At 39.5% G+C, this 18098-nt stretch overlaps 1 protein-coding gene and 1 long non-coding RNA gene across 2 annotated transcripts; one reads left to right on the top strand and one right to left on the bottom strand.

The window, feature by feature from the left end:
* The first annotated feature begins 1483 nt into the window (after nt 1–1483).
* On the top strand, nt 1484–17615 carry LOC140002790 (uncharacterized). The gene is made up of 3 exons (XR_011810308.1): nt 1484–1740; nt 11923–12086; nt 16436–17615. It is a non-coding gene; the product is annotated as an uncharacterized lncRNA (long non-coding RNA).
* LOC140002741 (uncharacterized) lies at nt 7722–16271 on the bottom strand. The gene is made up of 5 exons (XM_072039637.1): nt 16243–16271; nt 15194–15348; nt 14247–15121; nt 13373–13683; nt 7722–10211 (listed from the first exon to the last, which is right to left on the bottom strand). The coding sequence occupies exons 1-3, from the start codon at nt 16269–16271 to the stop codon at nt 14274–14276; spliced, it is 1032 nt and encodes a 343-aa protein (XP_071895738.1). The 3' UTR covers nt 7722–10211; nt 13373–13683; nt 14247–14273.
* Nucleotides 17616–18098: the final 483 nt, after the last annotated feature.

The following is an 18098-nucleotide window of genomic DNA, read 5'->3' as shown; positions in this document are numbered from 1 at the left end:
TTAAGTCTGTCTTGGTAATGGGTTCCAAAAATATACAAAGCCTGTCCCGTTTGATTGTGCTCCATGAGAATAGAAAGGATGGAATGATGGAAATCCATGCTGTTTATTTTCAAAATGTTCCTTTAAAGCATCCATTAACTCTTTTAAAGGTATTCTAATGGATGGCTGTAAGTTATCATTTTCATTTACTCTGCCAGACGAGACTTTTCAGAGAGTAGAGTAAGTGAGGGAGTTACAGCTTAATATATCTTTATTAAGCCTTTTTTTTTGTTTGTTTGTTTGTTTTTCAAAGCAGCAGAATTCCTGAAATATCTGAAGTCATCAAAGGTCGCCACAAAGTTTACACATGGGATGAAGTTTAGAGTTCTCTTAGAGTGAACTTGGGAAAATGCAGAGGTTAAGACAATAGCATTATTGATTATCTTAGCGAATTCACCTAGCAAGGAATGTGCGGGTAATAACAAAATGGGTTTTAAATGTTATAGTAAACAAACACAATGTTAGTTCATTAATTTGTAAACAAAACATGAAGATAAAGAGTAGATACACCTTGTGCAATGCACACTCTATAAATGAAACAGTATGTACTGAAACTTGCAAGTGATGGAGATAAAAGGTTGCCCAGCAGTTTTCCACTGCTGCATCTTTAAAAAGAAAAAAAGAAAAAAATAATCTTTCTTTGGGAAAGACTGTACAGTAATTAAAGAACACACATCCTTACTTTGGGATTTTTTCCAAATCAAAAAGAAGACTTTACTGGAATTGAAATAAAAGTAAGCTGAGCAAAGCAACTATTTTGTACAGTTTATGACTCTTACACAAATGTGTGTGACAGCAATGTATTTACATTCGTGCTTCAAGCTTTTGCCACTGCATCTGTGTTTGCCTTGATTGGAGTGCCTCTTCAGACCTCTGCATATCCCACAGGTCCTTTTAGATGTAAACAGTTTAATTCACTGGTATTTTAATACATTTATTGGATAGGGAGTAAGGAAACTGCTTGTCAGGAAACCAGATTCAAATTGGGTTAACCTAATATATCACAAGTTTAATTTTGCTAATCGGATTAATTTTCTATTTGCCATTAATATCCTTCTTCTCCAGTTACATAGTTACAGGAAGAAAAAAAAAAACACACCATACTTTTTATCGAATTTGTTGTTTTTAAACAAGAGCCTGCATGCTGCTTTCAGGCTATCACGTTTAGTATAGCTTTACATAAGTATTTCCTTATATTTGCAATCTTTTCCATAATTTGAGGGTTTGGGTGAGCAAGAGAGTCTCTTTATTCATTTGGTATGAACCAGAGAGGTCTTTGCCTCAGCACATCGCCAATAAACCGATGAAACAAACTTCTTTCTGGTGATTAGCTTCTCTCCCCGGCCTGTAGGTGGGTGTGTTTAACAGAAGGAAGGAGTAGGAATGCGCCTGTCAGCCTGCCTTTGCAGCTAATTACCTCAGCATACAGCAAAGATAAGCAGTCCGGGGAGGTGGACCCTGCGGAGGGTCGTGGGGTTTGAGGCAATGCCTGATTGGGAGACGTGGGGAGGTTCCTCAGGAATCCAGCGCATCAATGAGCTGCGGAAAGTTGGTACAGGACTTGCCTGACTCAGGCATGAGGGCAGCTTGTGGCTGCTTTCTGGAAAAGCAGAGCAGAGATGGACAGAACCTTGGAGTCTCTGCAACTTGTAATTGCCCAAGTTCTGCCTCATCGAGACCCTGCCCTGGTTTTTAAAGACTGTAAGTACCAAAGATAATGATTTTATTTCCCTGATAGTGAGTGTATTTAATTCAAATGTCTGTTGTACCCAACAAATTAAGAGAGAGAAGTAATTAACATGCTTGTACATGTATTCGTGTGCATACCACAAACTATCATTATTTTATCTTGCCTATTTGAAGGCAGTGTTGCTGCTTATTTTTTAAGTTTGCATTTCAGAAAACTGATTCACAACTTTTACCTAGGATATTTAATTACATTCTAATAACATGGTAAAAACTTTACTGCTTGACAATTTTGGAAAACTTTATGCCAACTCTCTTTCTGTGGTTAGTTTGTCCTATAAATTACCTTTCTTGACTGTAGTACTGCAAAATATCAAATATTGCAATCTTAAAACATAAGATGTTTTCCTGCAAGTATATGGAATGTGATTTCCCTCCCCCCCCCCCATATCAGACTTGACTATGGATGCACTTTTTAAACCTGGCCAAAACACTTATTTATTCTCTCTTTCTCTCTCATTTTACAAACTATCCCTTGTGAAATGTTCTGAAGTACCTTTCAGTAGATGGCACATAATAAACTGGCCTGATGCATCCCTTGAAACAGAGTTCAATGCAACTCACATCACGGAAATAAGAGTATTTAAATTTGAATTTATGATTTGAGTGGGGCTATGCATGGAACAAAGTGCTATTTAATTAGTAATTTCTTAGAAAATACATCCACAGATTTCATACAATGGAAAAAACCCTCTTCAACAGATCAAATGAAACAATAGTTAAATTCCATTGTTCTCAGTTTTCTTCACAGGTGAATGAGATCTCTTGATGTCATGCCCCCAAATCCGGTCCTACATAAACAATTTGATTGTAAAATTAGTATTTTGCTGGGTGTCATTTCAGTCTGAATCACCTAGTCAATCATTTAACATGCAAACAATGCTGGAACAATGTTAGATTTTTAGAAGGGAGTTTTATTTATTTATTTATTTAACATTCACTTCTAATCGTAATCTCCCGTGTGACCTGAGGCACACTGCAGAGACATTTATTTAATCTCCACTTCATTCTTTTGTCAACAGCTCTGTTAGAGTTAATAAAATCAGTCTCATACAGTCAACTGTTGCCTTCTAAACTTGCTGTAAAAGGAATAAAGACTTAAAGACATGGCTAGTGATGGACCTAGGGGAAAAACCCATGTACATCTGCATTAAACAACTCCACTTGCCAGATTCTTATGCTCATAGCCACACTGAAAAGTCAGAGGCTGACCCAGTAGTTCCCTGGGACTAAGTTGGATTTACTCTTGTAGAAGGATGCTACTCTTGTGTGAATGGAGCATAAGGATCTGTCCCAGAGCTTAGGAGTCTGACATCTGTTTCTCAGGCCACCCTGCAGGAGGTTTGTATGCTGCTGGGTAGGTTTGTATTACTGTTGCAGTCTTGGGACCTCATGGAGCAGTCTGTGAATGTACACACATCACAGGAACAAAGAATTTGATCGGGGTGCAGTGTGGGGGGTGGGCTCGAGGAGAGGGGCATTCCCTTTCATAAGTTTCCACTGGTAACCAGTTCCTGCAGGTCTACTGACAAGGCTTTTATTGAAAGTGTATGTACAAGCTGCTTGGACAATGCATTTGTGACCACCCACAGATCTAAGGGAGGGAGAGATGATTAAATAGAAACAAAAGTGCGAGTGGATTCGAGTAGTTTTGTTTTTTTTTTCTACTTTAGATTTTCTGAGGTATGAAAAGAATTTTGAAGGCATTCTAATATAAATTTAACCTATACAGGCTTGAAGTTGCTGTGAGTGTGTGCCACTAATTCTGACTGGTGACAGACATTCATAGTGCTTTGTCTGTAAGTCAGATGAGAATTTACATGCATTCTTTTTATCTTCAGCAAAAAGTCATCTTTAGATCTAGGTGGTGTCCATCTCTGACTTTTAATCAGATTTAAATACAGCAAGCAAGTATTAGACTAGAAAGAACATAGTGTCTCATGTTTCCCCATGGGACCACGTCCACATCTCTTACAAACGCATTACTTTCAGACCTTATTGGAAAGAACAAAGTAAGAATGAAGTCCATTCAGGATCTACTTTGTTGCAGCAGCATCTACCCTTTTCACAATGTGGTGTGACTCAGTATGTCAACAGGACTGAGTTTTGCTAGGGCAAGATGTCAGAGCAAGTCTGCTCATCACTGCTCAGCACCACATACACTTTTTGTTCCCATTCCAACCTAGAGGTCTTGGCTTGCACTGTCCCAACACTTTGTTCTGTTGGGAATGTCTCACAGAGGGCTTTCTTCAACAGCAGCAGGGAGAGACCAGATGTTCAAAAGTCCCTGCCCTCCTGGGTGCAGCTTGCAGGAGCAAATACAGTGAGTGGTGCTGTGCCTGCTGCAGCAGTGCTCCTTCTGGGCTAGCCTTTTCCCCGGCAGAGGCAGAGATGATGGGATTTGGGAAAGATGCAAGATCATGGCTGGGTGCCCTGGCAACAAGACAGCAGGGATAATTTGTTTCTCACAAGTTCCTCCCTGCCATGAGAATGCTTTATCCTTATAGTGGTAGACAATCTTTGGCAGAGAGCAGGGGTCTGAGCAAGGCCCCGTGGTGCAGGCCTGTCACCAGCCCACCGATGGGGGACGGGGAACAGTGGGCTGCAGAGGGGCTGGCAGCTCCAGCAAGAATGGGACAGGCAAAGACATGGAGGAGGAAGGCAAGAAGAAGGAGCCCAGTGCTCAACTCATGCTACTGCAAGAGTTGTGTTTGCTTTTTGGTGTGTGTGTTTCCCTGAACTGTGCGCTGTATGTAGCTTCCATCCCAGATAACATGATAAAAAGATAATGCTTTCTACCATGCAGACCTAATTAACCCCAGCACTGGTCTAATCCATATGCTGACCTTATTACGACTCCGTTTTCATATCAAAAAATATTATGGTATCAGGTAGGAGTTACGATAAAGCTTGGAAAAAAGCTAAGTACTTCCAGAAAGTCTTTTTAAGCCCTGACTTGAATTCATGGTTCCTAGCTGGATTGCTGCTTGGTTGGTTTGTGAACATTTAGCAAAGTGATTTTACATCAGCTGAACAGCACTGTGTCTCCATTTCTTTTTACTGGTAGCAACAAATCGCACATTTTCCTTTGCACATTTTGCCAGCAAAGATTTCAGGTCAGCAATAGATGGACAGGTTAGACTGTAGAGTTTTTAGTAAGAAAGTATGTTAACTTATGGGGATCTGCCCATAATTTTTGGTAGAATCAGCCCAGCTCACTTTTCTTCATTTAACATTGAAATAGATTTGTCAGTGGGTACCATACTAGCTCTCTGATACAAGCTTTTAAATTGAAGTGCACTATAGCCAGAGTAAGTCAGTTGCCTTGGAGAAATATTACAAGATTAAAAGTTTTATCAAACAAACAGTCTTTCCTTTCTAGATTAATGTTATTATTACTGTACTATTCCTGTGCGAATCAGTTATACTTCTGATTATCACAGGAGATTGACCAATTTATAATTCTTTATTGCTATATTCAGATGCTGAAATTATACCAAAGTTCTTATCATTTTCCCATGTAATGCTACATAAGAATGTAGACCAAGCCAAGCTGTTCGGCAATGACTAACAGTTGTCTTCAGACTATCAGCTTAAAAACACCTGACTTTAGTATGTCTACTCATTCTGTTCCAAGTGATAACCTGCTTACTCAATTCATAACGCGGCAGGGATTGACTTTTTGCCTCAGTCCAACGGTGGTGTCAGTGAAACCCTCCCAGTCTCTGTCCTTCCTTTCCCTAGCTGCATCTAACTCTGCTGTGACTACAAACATACCAATGGTTCACAAAGCCTACACCATTCTCTGAGCTGCTTGCCTCCAACATCTTCTTCTTTCTTCCTTTACTTGGTAACATGTTCAGAATGGCTCTTGAGGAGGCCATCCAGTTCGTTTATTTAATTTTATTTTGTTCTTTTTCCAAATCCTTGAAGTCTAGGAACTGTCAGTCAGTGCTGGATTTAAGGTAGTCATTGCCAATTAAAGATGTTGCTTCTCACAAGTGGAATCTCACCCCACAATCAGATCTTCTTTTCCTGAAACAACATCTTGCTACTTTTTGTGCTTTTTAAGGGTTTTAGACAGAATCACCTAGTAGTCCACTGCTAGATCAGCTCACTCATATAGCATCCAAATCCATCATGGAGAAGGAAAAATGCCCCTGAAGTCCTCTCAGCATATTGTTGGTGTCCCAGTACATGATACTTGGTAATGTTTTTATATATATTTAACAATATACCTAATTTCATTAGGTTTAGTAAGGATATGGGGCTTTTTATTTTTGTACGTATACATGGAGAACAGAATAGTATAGCATATGGACCAGAATATCCTAACAAAATCACTGCTAACATGCTAATACATAACATAATATATATGATAAATGCATAGTAAGATCATGGGAAAATTAATTGATATTGCCTACTCACATTTGTACCTTTTTTTTCCTACAGCTATTATTTATATGTTTAAAAATATGCAAAATAAATCAAAAGAGAAGCAATAAAACCTTCCCTCAAAACAGCTGGATCCCACTCCAGTTGCTGCCTTTTTTTTTTTTTTTTCTAGAGATTTAAACAGTATCTCTTTGCTAGCCTGAGCCCAATTTAACAGCTTCCCTAAGATGTATGCATTAAGTTACAAGCCTTAATAGGCTGCAGCTGGGGAAGGGTGCACTTGTAACTTATGAACTTTGTTTAAACGATATAGTTTTACTGATTATGTGCCATGGCTTGATTTAAGACATGTAAGGGAACTTTACTAGCCTCTCACTGAAGAATCTTCTTTAATAGATTTCATATTACATATTTCTTTCATTCAAAAAGCTTGTATTTTTCTTCTGCATTCACGTATTAAATTAAATCCACGAAGGCAGTTAAAAGGACTTTTAGAAACAGCTGTTTTAAGTTTTAAAATGACAAAGTAGGTGGTTATCTTGTGTGTGTGTTCTTCATACTCCACTCTCTCGGCAGTGAGACGTTGTCAAGTATATGACTCCATTCCACTTCAGTGGCAGAGTCACTTGGCTCCCACTCCGATTTGCCCTTCCAGTCTTGGCCAAAACACCCCCCTCCCAGTTGGCCAGCCTCCTGTTTATGGCATTGTTTGTTTGCCTTGGTTGAGGTGAATGCCTAGCCAGTATTTTTAGCAGTAATTCACAGAAACCTGGAGCTATTTTTTTTCTGGCATCAATGCAGTGCAAACTTACTGACATAATCCAAGTTGGAGAGTTCTGTTTCCCACTTAGAATGATATTTAATTTGACTCACAGACTTCCTTGAGCAGAGGCAAGACAGTTGCTACTGAAAGGTGAGAAATTGTCTGGAAAACAATGTTGTGTTATAATAAATGTGTTATCATTTAATCCTCTTTCAAACACAGTTCACATCAAACTGTATTTCTGAACTCTCAAAAGAGCTCAGGGTTCATTTAGGGTAAATGCAGCTGTATAACCCACAGATTTGTTGTTCCACAGAACTCGCAGCCTGTCCTAAATTCAAATATATATATATATAAATAAATAAATAATAAAAAGTCCTTAGAGTCTAGGAAAACTTCAAGAACTCTACCAGGATTTGCACTTGGGGACAGCTTCATTTGGTACAATGCCTCTTGCCCTGGGCAAGAGGCTTTTCCAGCTGAGTAAAAAGCAAAGTAGAGAAGAAAAATCATCTTCTCACCTCGTAACTAGGCATTACAGCCAGCTTCAAATAGACTGTTGTGGAACCATTAATATTCACAGATGGGAGAGTACTAAAGGAGGGTATATGGAATTCTTGCTCTTGAACTTGGTGATGCACGTACTACTATGAAACTCTAACCGAGAAAGATCTGAGGTATAAAGTGGATAAAATATTGTCTGAATGGGGTCTTGGCATTGCCTACAACAAAATCAATACTGTTAACTAATTCAGCAACTGACAGTGTACAAAATAAATTGTTTTAAAGCATGGATGATTTAATCCTGAAGAAAATTGTTTGTCATTGCATACAAATACTATAAGCATTATCTTAAAAACTCAACCACATCATAGGCATCTTTCAAAATACGAAAGTCAATTACAATGAGAATGTCCTTTCAAAATGAGACGTAAATTACAGTATTTTGCTGCATTAAACCATGAATCTTGTTGTTTCATTTATGTACTTCTGAAAATTCTCATTGTTTTCCATACTGCATTTTTAGACTTAAGCCAGTTGGATGCCAAATACTGATAGACAGCATAGAGACTGAACAACATTCTGCCTGGAATGTTTAGAAATGAAGGCAAACAATGCATGTGATTGCAGGAAAAATGAATATTGAGAGATCTTAATACAACATTAGTAATCATCATATTAGTAATCATTAGTTACTATCTTAGAATAGTCACTTAGTATATTTGATTGTGCATCTGATCATATGTATACATTTTTCACATCTTCCTAAACTACTACAAATCCATGTGATACATAATGAAGGAAAAAAAAAAATAATAGTGGCTGTTAGGCATAAATAAAATCTTTTTTTTTTTTTTTTTTAGTAGAGAACTGTTTTCACACACACCGAATTTTTACAAGTTTAGCTGAAATTGTTTTAATTATATATTTGAAATTGATATGCTGTTTTAATTTAATGATGATAAACATACTGATTCAAGCTAAACAGTTGAGTAAAATAAAATTAATTAAATCAAAACATAAAGAATTCTTGGGGAAAAAAAAAGTTTGAGGCTTTGATATCATGGCTGCATTCTGTAGTTTAACCTGATGCATCTTCATGTTCATCACTGTTTTGAGGTGCTAGTTTTGGCTAGGATTGAAAAAAATCACAGCAAAAACTGCAGTGATAATTTGATGCTGCCATTACATATATACCACCAAGTATTTCCTGCTACCATCCTCACAGCTAAGCCAGGTTTTATGTTTATCCAATTCAGTACAAACCCAGGCACTTTTAATTACTTAATTACGGAGATATCCAGCTGCACTGTGGGATAGGCACATAGCTTTCATTTGACAGAAATTCTAAACAGAATAAAAATGATGCTGCTCAGCTACTGTTTCTGTGTTAGTCATACACGTATTAGTTTAATCTGTAGCAGCTACTCACTGCTTACTAGTCCTCTGGTAAAATATTGCTTTATCTGTAAAATTTGAGACAGCTTAAAGCATGTTTCAGGATTTCAGGAAAAGAAGGGAAATATATTTCTGTTGGTGTATTGCAGTGAAAGTAGATACCTCTCTATAGCTCTAAAAAGTCTTTTGAATGTTAGTTTTCAGAGTGGAAACTTTCAGCCAAGTGAGAGATGCAGGCTGTCTAAATGCTGAATTACCATCGAAAGGACTCATGAACAAGAATGGAAATTAAAACAGAAATTTTACACTCTGAACTCTTAATTTCTGTAAAACTAACAACAGAAGAGAAGCAAGGATCAGACACACAGCAATTTAGGTCACTTATTGCTACCATTGGTACTAAACAGTTTAAATACCTGTTTCTTTTATAGACCACTATACCAGTATAATTTCCTCTTGGCAAGCAAAAGCACGCATGATATTTATGGGTAGTTTCCCCTCCATCAATGAGGGGCATAGGATACTAAAATCTAGGGACTTGGACTGGACAAAAAATGATCATGCTTGGGATTTCCCTGTGCAGCTTTGCCAATTGCATTGTACATCTTAGAAGACTCAGCAGTTTATTACCTACAGAATAATCGATCTCATCATGATGTGGGAGAAATCAAGCTTTATTAAAATTTATTTATTTATTGTTTTACCAAAAGTTGTATCATATAGGCTGAATGATGAGACCAGAAAGAGTACTGTGGGTTACCTACACCACCAAATTCATTATTCCTTTGGACTTTGCATTATTGTTTTTATGGACTGCACTCTTGGACAACAGTTGTTTCAAAAACCAAAGCACTTTATGGAAACATCCTAAATCAGTGATATTCTTAAAGCTGATACTTTCTGTTGCTATCTATTTCAATACCAGTAAAGGACTGAATGTCACCAATACCATTCTCACACTGAAGCAACAGCTCCTACTGAATTGTCATGTTTAAACTTGGAAATTTTACATTCATGAATTTTATGTTCAAATATCAGTTTTCACTTAATGGGTTTAAAATTAGATTGTTACCCAATGTGTGCATGCTCTGTGGAGCAGAAGGTCTCATAAAAAAGAAAAAAAAAGAAGAAAAAAAAAAACACTCAGATGTTTACATCAGTGAGGTATTCAGCCAGAGACCAGTTTCTGAAGGTGGATTACCATTTGGAGTCCGTACCGGTAGCAGTTTCCCTGGCTAGTAGACCAGTTTTTCTCCCACATTCATCATCATTTAGAAAAGCAGAAGTCAGTTTCTGTGGTTAAGAGTTCCTCAATATTTCAGTTTTTTCTCACAGCTGCACTGAGACAGTGGTTATCCCAACGTGTTTCCTGTTACAAATACAAAATTTATTCAGATAGCTTTCTTCTTTACGGTGAAGCAATATTCCAATGCCATGAGAGTTCTGCAGCTTTAAATGCCCAAAATGCCAGAACTGGTAGGAGCCAACACTGCTGCTGCATCCGTGACACCATCCAGTGGCAGACAGCAGTGTGCTCCAAACACCCTGCCTCGCCTCCCCAGAGCTCAGACCACGCCACCCGCACTTCCTCATGGCTTGAGCACAGCAAAAAGGGAACTGGTGATGACCACACTCTGTGTGTCTGCCCTTGTCATGGCTAAATGCCAAGAAAAGCTGTTGTCTGTGAGAGCAGTGCAGCTGCCAGAAGTCAGGAAACAGGCGGTGACAATATTGGAGCTCACATTGCTCACCCTGCAGCAAACAGAGCAATGCCCTGTCCATAGATTGCATGTGAGCTACCACCAGGGTGACACTGTCTCAAAATGGATCACTTCTACATTATTCCACTACTAACAAGGTCAGACGAGATGAAGAAAGAGGAAAATTATACATGTATGAGGAAAATTATCTCTGCCACTGATTCCTGTATGCACTAATACTTGATACTGAACCAGTACCAGTACTCTGAAGGACCCATACTGCTGCCTAGGGCTTCCATACTTCCACTGGAAGGTCCAAATTAAGAAACATACTTCTTACCTTCTGAATTTAAATTTTCAAGTGAGAAATGATGAACATCATACACAGCTGGTTTTTTTTTGTTTGTTTGTTCATTTGTTTGTTTTTGCATAGTGCTGTGGTTTAACCTATCAGGCAGCTAAGCACCACGCAGCCATTTGCTTACCCTCCTCCCTCCCTCTGTGGGATGGGGGAGAGGATCAGGAAAAAGAAAAAAAAAAAAAAAAAAAAAAAGGAAAGAAAGCCTGTAGGTTGAGATAAAGACAGTTTATTTGGAGAGAGGAAAAAAAAAAAAAAAAAGAAGAAAAAAAAGGAAAATAATAATAATGATAAGAGTATTAATACCACTAATGTGTACAAAACAAGTGATGCACAATGCAATTGCTCACCACCTGCTGAACGATGCCCAGAAAGAAAGAAAATTATCTCTAAGCTACACATGGCTCTGTAAAAGGAGTCTAGATAAACTATACTAAAATTCTTTTTGAGTCCAAGCCGAAAAGTGTTGAGAAAACCCCAACACAGAACATAAAACTTTGGAGTACTGGCTCAATAGTCATGATGTCAATTGGATTTCTGGTTTTCACATTTCTATTTTCACATTAGCCTGCAACTATTATCATCATAATATACAACACCTTTTTTTCCAGCTACTTCATAAAGTTTTGCATTAAAAGTCAGCTGCTTTCCTTGCATGACCATGTGTTTTTGTTTTTGTTTTTGTTTTTTGAGAATGGAAAAGAGGAATCTGAGTATAACATTTTCTCATGTTTGAAAGTGAGCAGCTTAATGGCTGCTGTGATATCAAAGTTCCAACACATTGACTTAATAGTACAATATTGCTGACCTGCAATTTATGTACTACAGTAGCCTGCAATCCCAGAAAGTCCAAAATTGCCACAAAATCATATTTTTCACACCAGCAGAGATAATCACAGACATTTTATTATCAATAATAAATGTATCAAGCTCATATGTCTGCATTTCTTGTGTAACACTGAAAACACTAAGATCAAGGACATGTATGCATCCTACATTCAGCATTTTTATGTCTTTGACAGTGAATGTCGTAGCAATATTGCAGGAGTTCTGGGAAAGCAAACAGAAGCAGAAGGCCATATTCCCAAGCGAAGGCATCATTGTGTATGAATCACTGAGCTCCCTGGGCCCACCATTTGTGAGCTATGTTACCTTGCCGGGAGGAAGTTGCTTTGGTAACTTTCAGGTAAGTGTCAGCTTCCAATCTTTGCCAGGGGAATTTTATCTATTTACTTATATATTTATTCAGGAAAATTCTTTTGCCATAGAAGATACAGGACAACTACTTCTGTAACAATGAATACTACACTTGACTTTTCCAATCTCATTCTGTCCCAGCCCTCACTGACTTGAGAGACAAGGTACCTGAAGGAAAACAACACAGAGTTCTAGGAATGATTTTACCAGTCTTGTCTCTGGTTTCCAGTCATATCTACAATGAAGTGAAACATTATGAGTAACTCAAGCATTTCTGTCAGTTGAATCTAAGACCAAGGTGTTTGTAGTTTCTTTCTTTCAGAAAACAATAATATATTTTACGGTGGAGAAATAGCTTAGTATTTTATTTTATTTTATTTTATTTTAATTTAATTTTATTATGTTTTCCTTCAAAACAAGGGTCTGATTTGCCATCCGTAAAGTAGAATGACACTGAATTTCTTGCTGGTTCTGTGCATCGTTTCTTTTAAACCAAATATACTGTGAGGAATTTTGAGGAGGTTTGACCACTGGAAAGGACAACTTGAAACAAGGTTGTCACCCACTGTTGTTCATTCCACCTTGCTGCAGAGCTGCTTAAGCTGGCAGTTGCTTGTGCAAAGAGGAGAGGAGAACAGCAGCGGGAAATTTACCTATTCTCCAGGTGTTCAATTGCAAAGCCTCCTCTGGAGGATCAACAGCTGTGAATTCAGCGTGCTTAGGAGAAATTAGATCTACGTCTGAACCACAACTATTTCAGTAGCATCACTAACTTATGTTACTCTGAAGAAGTAGTCAGCACCGTTTCTATGTTAGGAAATAGCTGAACACAGTCTGTTATTCACAGGAATTATTCAGGCAGGCTTCTTTAGGAAGGCTGGGTTTCACTAGAACATTACTAGCCTGTAAGCCTCATGGCATCACCTTCCGTCTTGACTGCTAAACCTCCTTGCTCCCTACTATCTTCTTTGCCAAGATACAGCTGTCCACGTTTACTTTTCCTACTTGGCTGGACTGAATTTAAGAAGGGATCCTGCAACTCTTCCTCTTGTTTGCCACTTAATCATCACACCAAATGAAAACTATTTGCCTTTCACCTCTTTATTTCAGGCCTTCTTTCCTAGTGGTCATTTAAAAACAGAAAGAAAAAGTCCATCAACTTTTTTTTTTTTTAATATTCAGCAGACTCTTAAGTCATCAAGCACTTCAAGACTGTTTGAAATAATCTCTACATTAATAGAAAAGGAATTCCTCAGACACACTGCGGCCGCTTACCTTTAATACACTCGTTGGATGAGACGGAGCTGTATTTCTTGCTTTCGCCTGCACTGGAAGGCTTCCCTTCCTTGTAAGGTTGTTTACTGCTCTCACTTGTGCATTGCTCACATGAAGAGCCATCTGGAGGATGGGATTCTTCCTTCTTCTCCCGCATTATCTTCTGGAAACGAGGATCTAAGTGTTCCAAGGAGCCCTTCACTTTCCTGGTGTTTCTCTTTTTTCTTCTTTTTCTTCTCCTTTTTCTTCTTTTTTTACGCTTGCGATTGGCATTGTCAAAGTGGAGCGCACAGAAACACAAATCGTGAAGTCTGAAAGAAACACACAAGTTTAAAAGAGAAAAAAAGATGTGGCACTTGTTGCCTATATGAAACTTTATTTATTTTACCACAGGTGATGATTTGCAGCATGTCAGCTATTTGGGGTGCTTTGTGCACACGCAACTTACTTTAGATGTAGCAAACTTAAGCCCTCAGATTGAAGGACCATAGGTCCTGGCTTGTACACAGATCATTAACAATGGCTAGCTCTGGAATACGTGCAAGCAGAAAAAAACTTTTAACCTAATCCAGAATGGTGTACGGATGTGTTTCCAACTATGTGGTCCAAAGCTAGTGCTCTGACACAATTCAGCAATAGCTTTCCTATCTTCACCGATCAACCTAACAACATGATCCCCAGCCAGCTGATGCTATCTAAGTAACTTAGAAACTACCAGAACAAAAAAAAAAAAAAAAAAAAAAGAAGAAGAAAATAGAGAAGAAAAAAAAAGGAGAAAAAAAAAAAAAAAAAGAAAAAAAAAAAGGAATACATGAGAAGCACCCAGAAAAGAATTAGGATAAAAAATGCAGAGTATGCTGGAATCCTTGCTTACTTGGAATCCTTCTCTCCATGTTTATCCTTAGACTTCTTTTTCTTCTAGAACTTGTGATATTTTTGCATTTTTTTCACCACCTAAAAGCTCCTTTTCTATCTTTCTGTCTTTCCTTTCTATTTCACTTTCACTACCTTCTGCACGGGTACATTTTCTTTTTCTGTTTCCTTCTGTTTCATTTTTCTGGCGACAGTTCTCCAAATGAGCTGACACAGGTGGAAGCGCATGTCTTTCACGAGAATGTCTTCCAGAATGTTGCTGAGATACCGAGCAACGATGCAAGTCTGCTCGGGGTGTGCTAAAGCGACGTACATCTTCATCTCTCAAGAGGGAACCGTGAGGCCATCCACTTTTGTAATGATAATGCTTATGTGACCTGCCGTAGTAAGTTGCAGTCCATTTGTCAAAGGCTGCATCGCCGTGAGAGAACTTTCTCTCTCTACTGTCTCCTGTCGCATGAGGTGAATAGTAATCATTGGAATAGCTACATCTTTCCCATCTCCGTGCTTCATCTCGATAGTATCTTTCTCTGCTCCAACTTCTTTCCCCTTTGGATCGGGAATATCTATTGCTACCTTGTTCTGATCTTCCTCCGCTGCCAGATCTGGACTTTGAATATTTGACTGCTCTTCTGCCATTCTCAGGGCTGTTTCTTTCACCAGGGAAAGATCTGCACCTGCTTCCCTCCCAGTGCTCCTGCTTGTGACGCTTTTGCTCAACAACTTCCACGCTCTGAGAACACCTCCTCTTGCTGGAAGGACCTGCTTTTTGACTCTCCTTCTCTTCACTAGGAGCATGTTCCCTCTTGCTTTGGTAATGCTCTTTCTCAGTGTTTTTAGTCTTGGCCTTTCTACCTTGGCATCTCTCTGCAATAGCTGAGGAGGAAAGCTTTTTAGAGCTACATTCAGTGTCACACTTGAGAGAGGAAGTTTGCCGCAATTTCTCACCAGGCTCAGAAGACTCTTTGCCGTCCAAAACGTTTTCTTTTGAAATGAGGTCACGTTCTTTTGATCTTCTTGGTTTCTCCTTGTCTCCACCGTCATCACATTGGTACTGTGCGAGGTATTCATCCTTCCCAGCAGATTTCGGAGGGTCCGCGACACTGCACAAAATAAAATCACATTTCTCACTTCTGCTGAAGGATGTGAAGATTAACAGTAAAACCTTCCAAAGGCAAACAAACAAACAAAAACCTCCGGACTACAGGAACACTCGCAGAGATATGCCATTTAGAAACCTCTCCTGCAATTAGGACACCTTCTCCAGCTCCCAGAGAAAGTGCTTTTTCCCCTCTTGCTTCTGAAGCCATTGCACTAAAAAAGCAAACGCATCTGTCTCCCTCCACATGCTGCTGCTCTGAATAAGAGCCAGAAGATTCAAAACCACCCTATTTCGTCTCCCAACATAGCCGAAAAAGACACCAGTTGAAACAGAGTTTTCTACCTCTCTCCCACAAATTTACATTCACATATCCTGTGACTGCAAAAATAGAAGGCGGGGCTCAGGAGGAACAGCCAGTGTTGGAAATGAAAAAAAGCAGCCTCTTTCTTCAGAGTCTTAAGCCTATGCTACTAAGAAAAACAAAACAAAACAAAACAAAACAAAAGGAGAGGAGAACAACAGCGGGAAATTTACCTATTCTCCAGGTGTTCAATTGCAAAGCCTCCTCTGGAGGATCAACAGCTGTGAGTTCAGCGTGCTTAGGAGATATCAGATCTACGTCTGAACCACAACTATTTCAGTAGCATCACTAACTTATATTACTCTGAAGAAGCAGTCAGCACCGTTTCTATGTTAGGAAATAGCTGAACACAGTCTGTTATTCACAGGAATTATTCAGGCAGGCTTCTTTAGGAAGGCTGGGTTTCACTAGAACATTACTCCGCAAGTCCCTTCTATTCCTTTTCCCCTTAGAATCTGGGGATGTTTCAGCTAAAAAGGAGGGCAGAAACACTCTCCGTAGGTCTCCACCATGTAGTAAAACAGCGCTGCGTACCTGGTTAACCTCTGCAGCCAGCAAAGCATTTCTATTTGCAGCAGTGCCCTGACCCCAGCCTCTTGCTGAGCTCCGTCCTGTGCTGCTCGGATGCTCCCGCTGCTCAGACATGGGGGCTTAGAGAGCCACCGGGCCAGCACAAGCCCCCGAGCTCACTGTCAAACTTCACTTTTGGCATCTTTCACTTCACCAGCGCCGCCGGACGAGGAGCCCAGCAATGCCTGACGCCGCTCCGGGCTCACCTAAACGCGGGGCAGGAAATTCAGATTCAAAGCTGCGAAGGTTTTTCTTAGTGAAAGCATGGAATGAGTGGCCATCGGTGACTAACCTTACAGGAAGGCATTCACTTTGTGAATGCTGCAGTGAGTGAAGACTGAAGGCATTTTCTGAGTGACCTAAGGAGAGCCCTCCCCGAAAAGCAGGACGTTTTATTGTCTATGTAACATCTCCTTTGAAGGCTCGAGCACGAGATCCACCAGGTTGAAAGTCTCAAGACACGGATCTGCCACCACAGAAGCAATACATTTCATCTACTAAGCCTAAATACTGTATTTTGCCTCCTCTGTAGGTTTAAAAAAACACGGCCACGCTTGAAGGAATGCATTCTCAGATATTCTACGTATTTACAGTGCTTTAATTAATACCACAGACATGTTGTGCTGTTTAGGGGAATTTGCAATTACATTTTCATTTCCAACCAAACGCAGCCTGACACAAATTGGGAGCAACAGGAACTAATCATCTGGAAGCCGGGATATGCATCATTCGCCATTTTCTAAGAAAATGACAAAAATATAAAACCCCAGCAGTCTGAGAACGTGAGCACTGAGGTAAAGGCCTGATCAAACAAACGCGCACAACTATGATTTGTCCTTTTAACTCAGCAAAAGTCTGCAAACTGCCATGGTAGCAAATGAGGAGAAGGAGCTGGTATTTACAGAAGTTGCAGCTGAAGATTCAGATAAACCATTCGGGTCGATGCTCCCTTCCTGCAGGTTTAAGCTGCGGTCACATCGCCTATTTCAAACCCTTTTGATTTCTACCAGTCACCCCAGATCCCACCTATTTTGCACGTTTTCCAATCAATGAATTCGCTACATGATTTCTGGGGCACAAGAGCAGGCCTGGTGAAGAGGAGCATGCCTGGTGCCATCATTCAATCAAATCAAAAGCGTCCAGGAGAAGCCCGGGGTGTGGTACTCACAGGGAATGTTTGCGAGCGGCCAAGTTCAGCAGAAGAGAATAGGCAGGACTGGAAGCCCAGGGGAACGAGATGCATCTGTTGTTGCAGGCAGCCCCAGCAAAATGTTACAGCTTCACTAGCCTGGGGCATGATTCCCCCCTTCCCTTTTCACAGCCAAGTACAATATTAGCTTGCCTTTTCTTTTTTTTTTTTTATTATCATTATTTTTATTTCTTTTTGCCATCGTCAGGCTGAGGCCGGCTGAGAATATTTTGTGTCTAGACTAATAAATGTTTGTGCGGATTTTGCAAGAGCGGCTTCTGGGAACAGAATCCACTTTTTGTTTTCTGCTGGAGGAAAAAAAATAAAATAAAAATAAAGGAGGAGCATTAAAAGCAACCAAGCACCCCCGTGCATTTGTTTGAAATTGCATATTACGGTGCTTCTATTTTATGTGCAATCAATACATAATTTGGAAGAAAAAAATGCTTTTAAAATTCAGAGCTATCCCTGAGCAGCTAAGGTTCTCTTGGAAACTGAAGGAGGAGTCTGAAATGATTGTTCTTGTGTTTGCATCCCCCAGTGGGAAAGGCAGCACACAAGTAGAAGCCACTGTGCTTTGAGGCGGCATGAATCATTAAGAATAAAGATCCCCCCGCATTTAAACATGAGA

Source organism: Anas platyrhynchos, chromosome 6 (genome assembly GCF_047663525.1).
Source record: "Anas platyrhynchos isolate ZD024472 breed Pekin duck chromosome 6, IASCAAS_PekinDuck_T2T, whole genome shotgun sequence".
Lineage (NCBI taxonomy): Eukaryota > Metazoa > Chordata > Aves > Anseriformes > Anatidae > Anas > Anas platyrhynchos.
The sequence above is the reverse complement of the archived record's forward strand: the minus strand, read 5'-3'. Positions and strand labels throughout refer to the sequence as shown.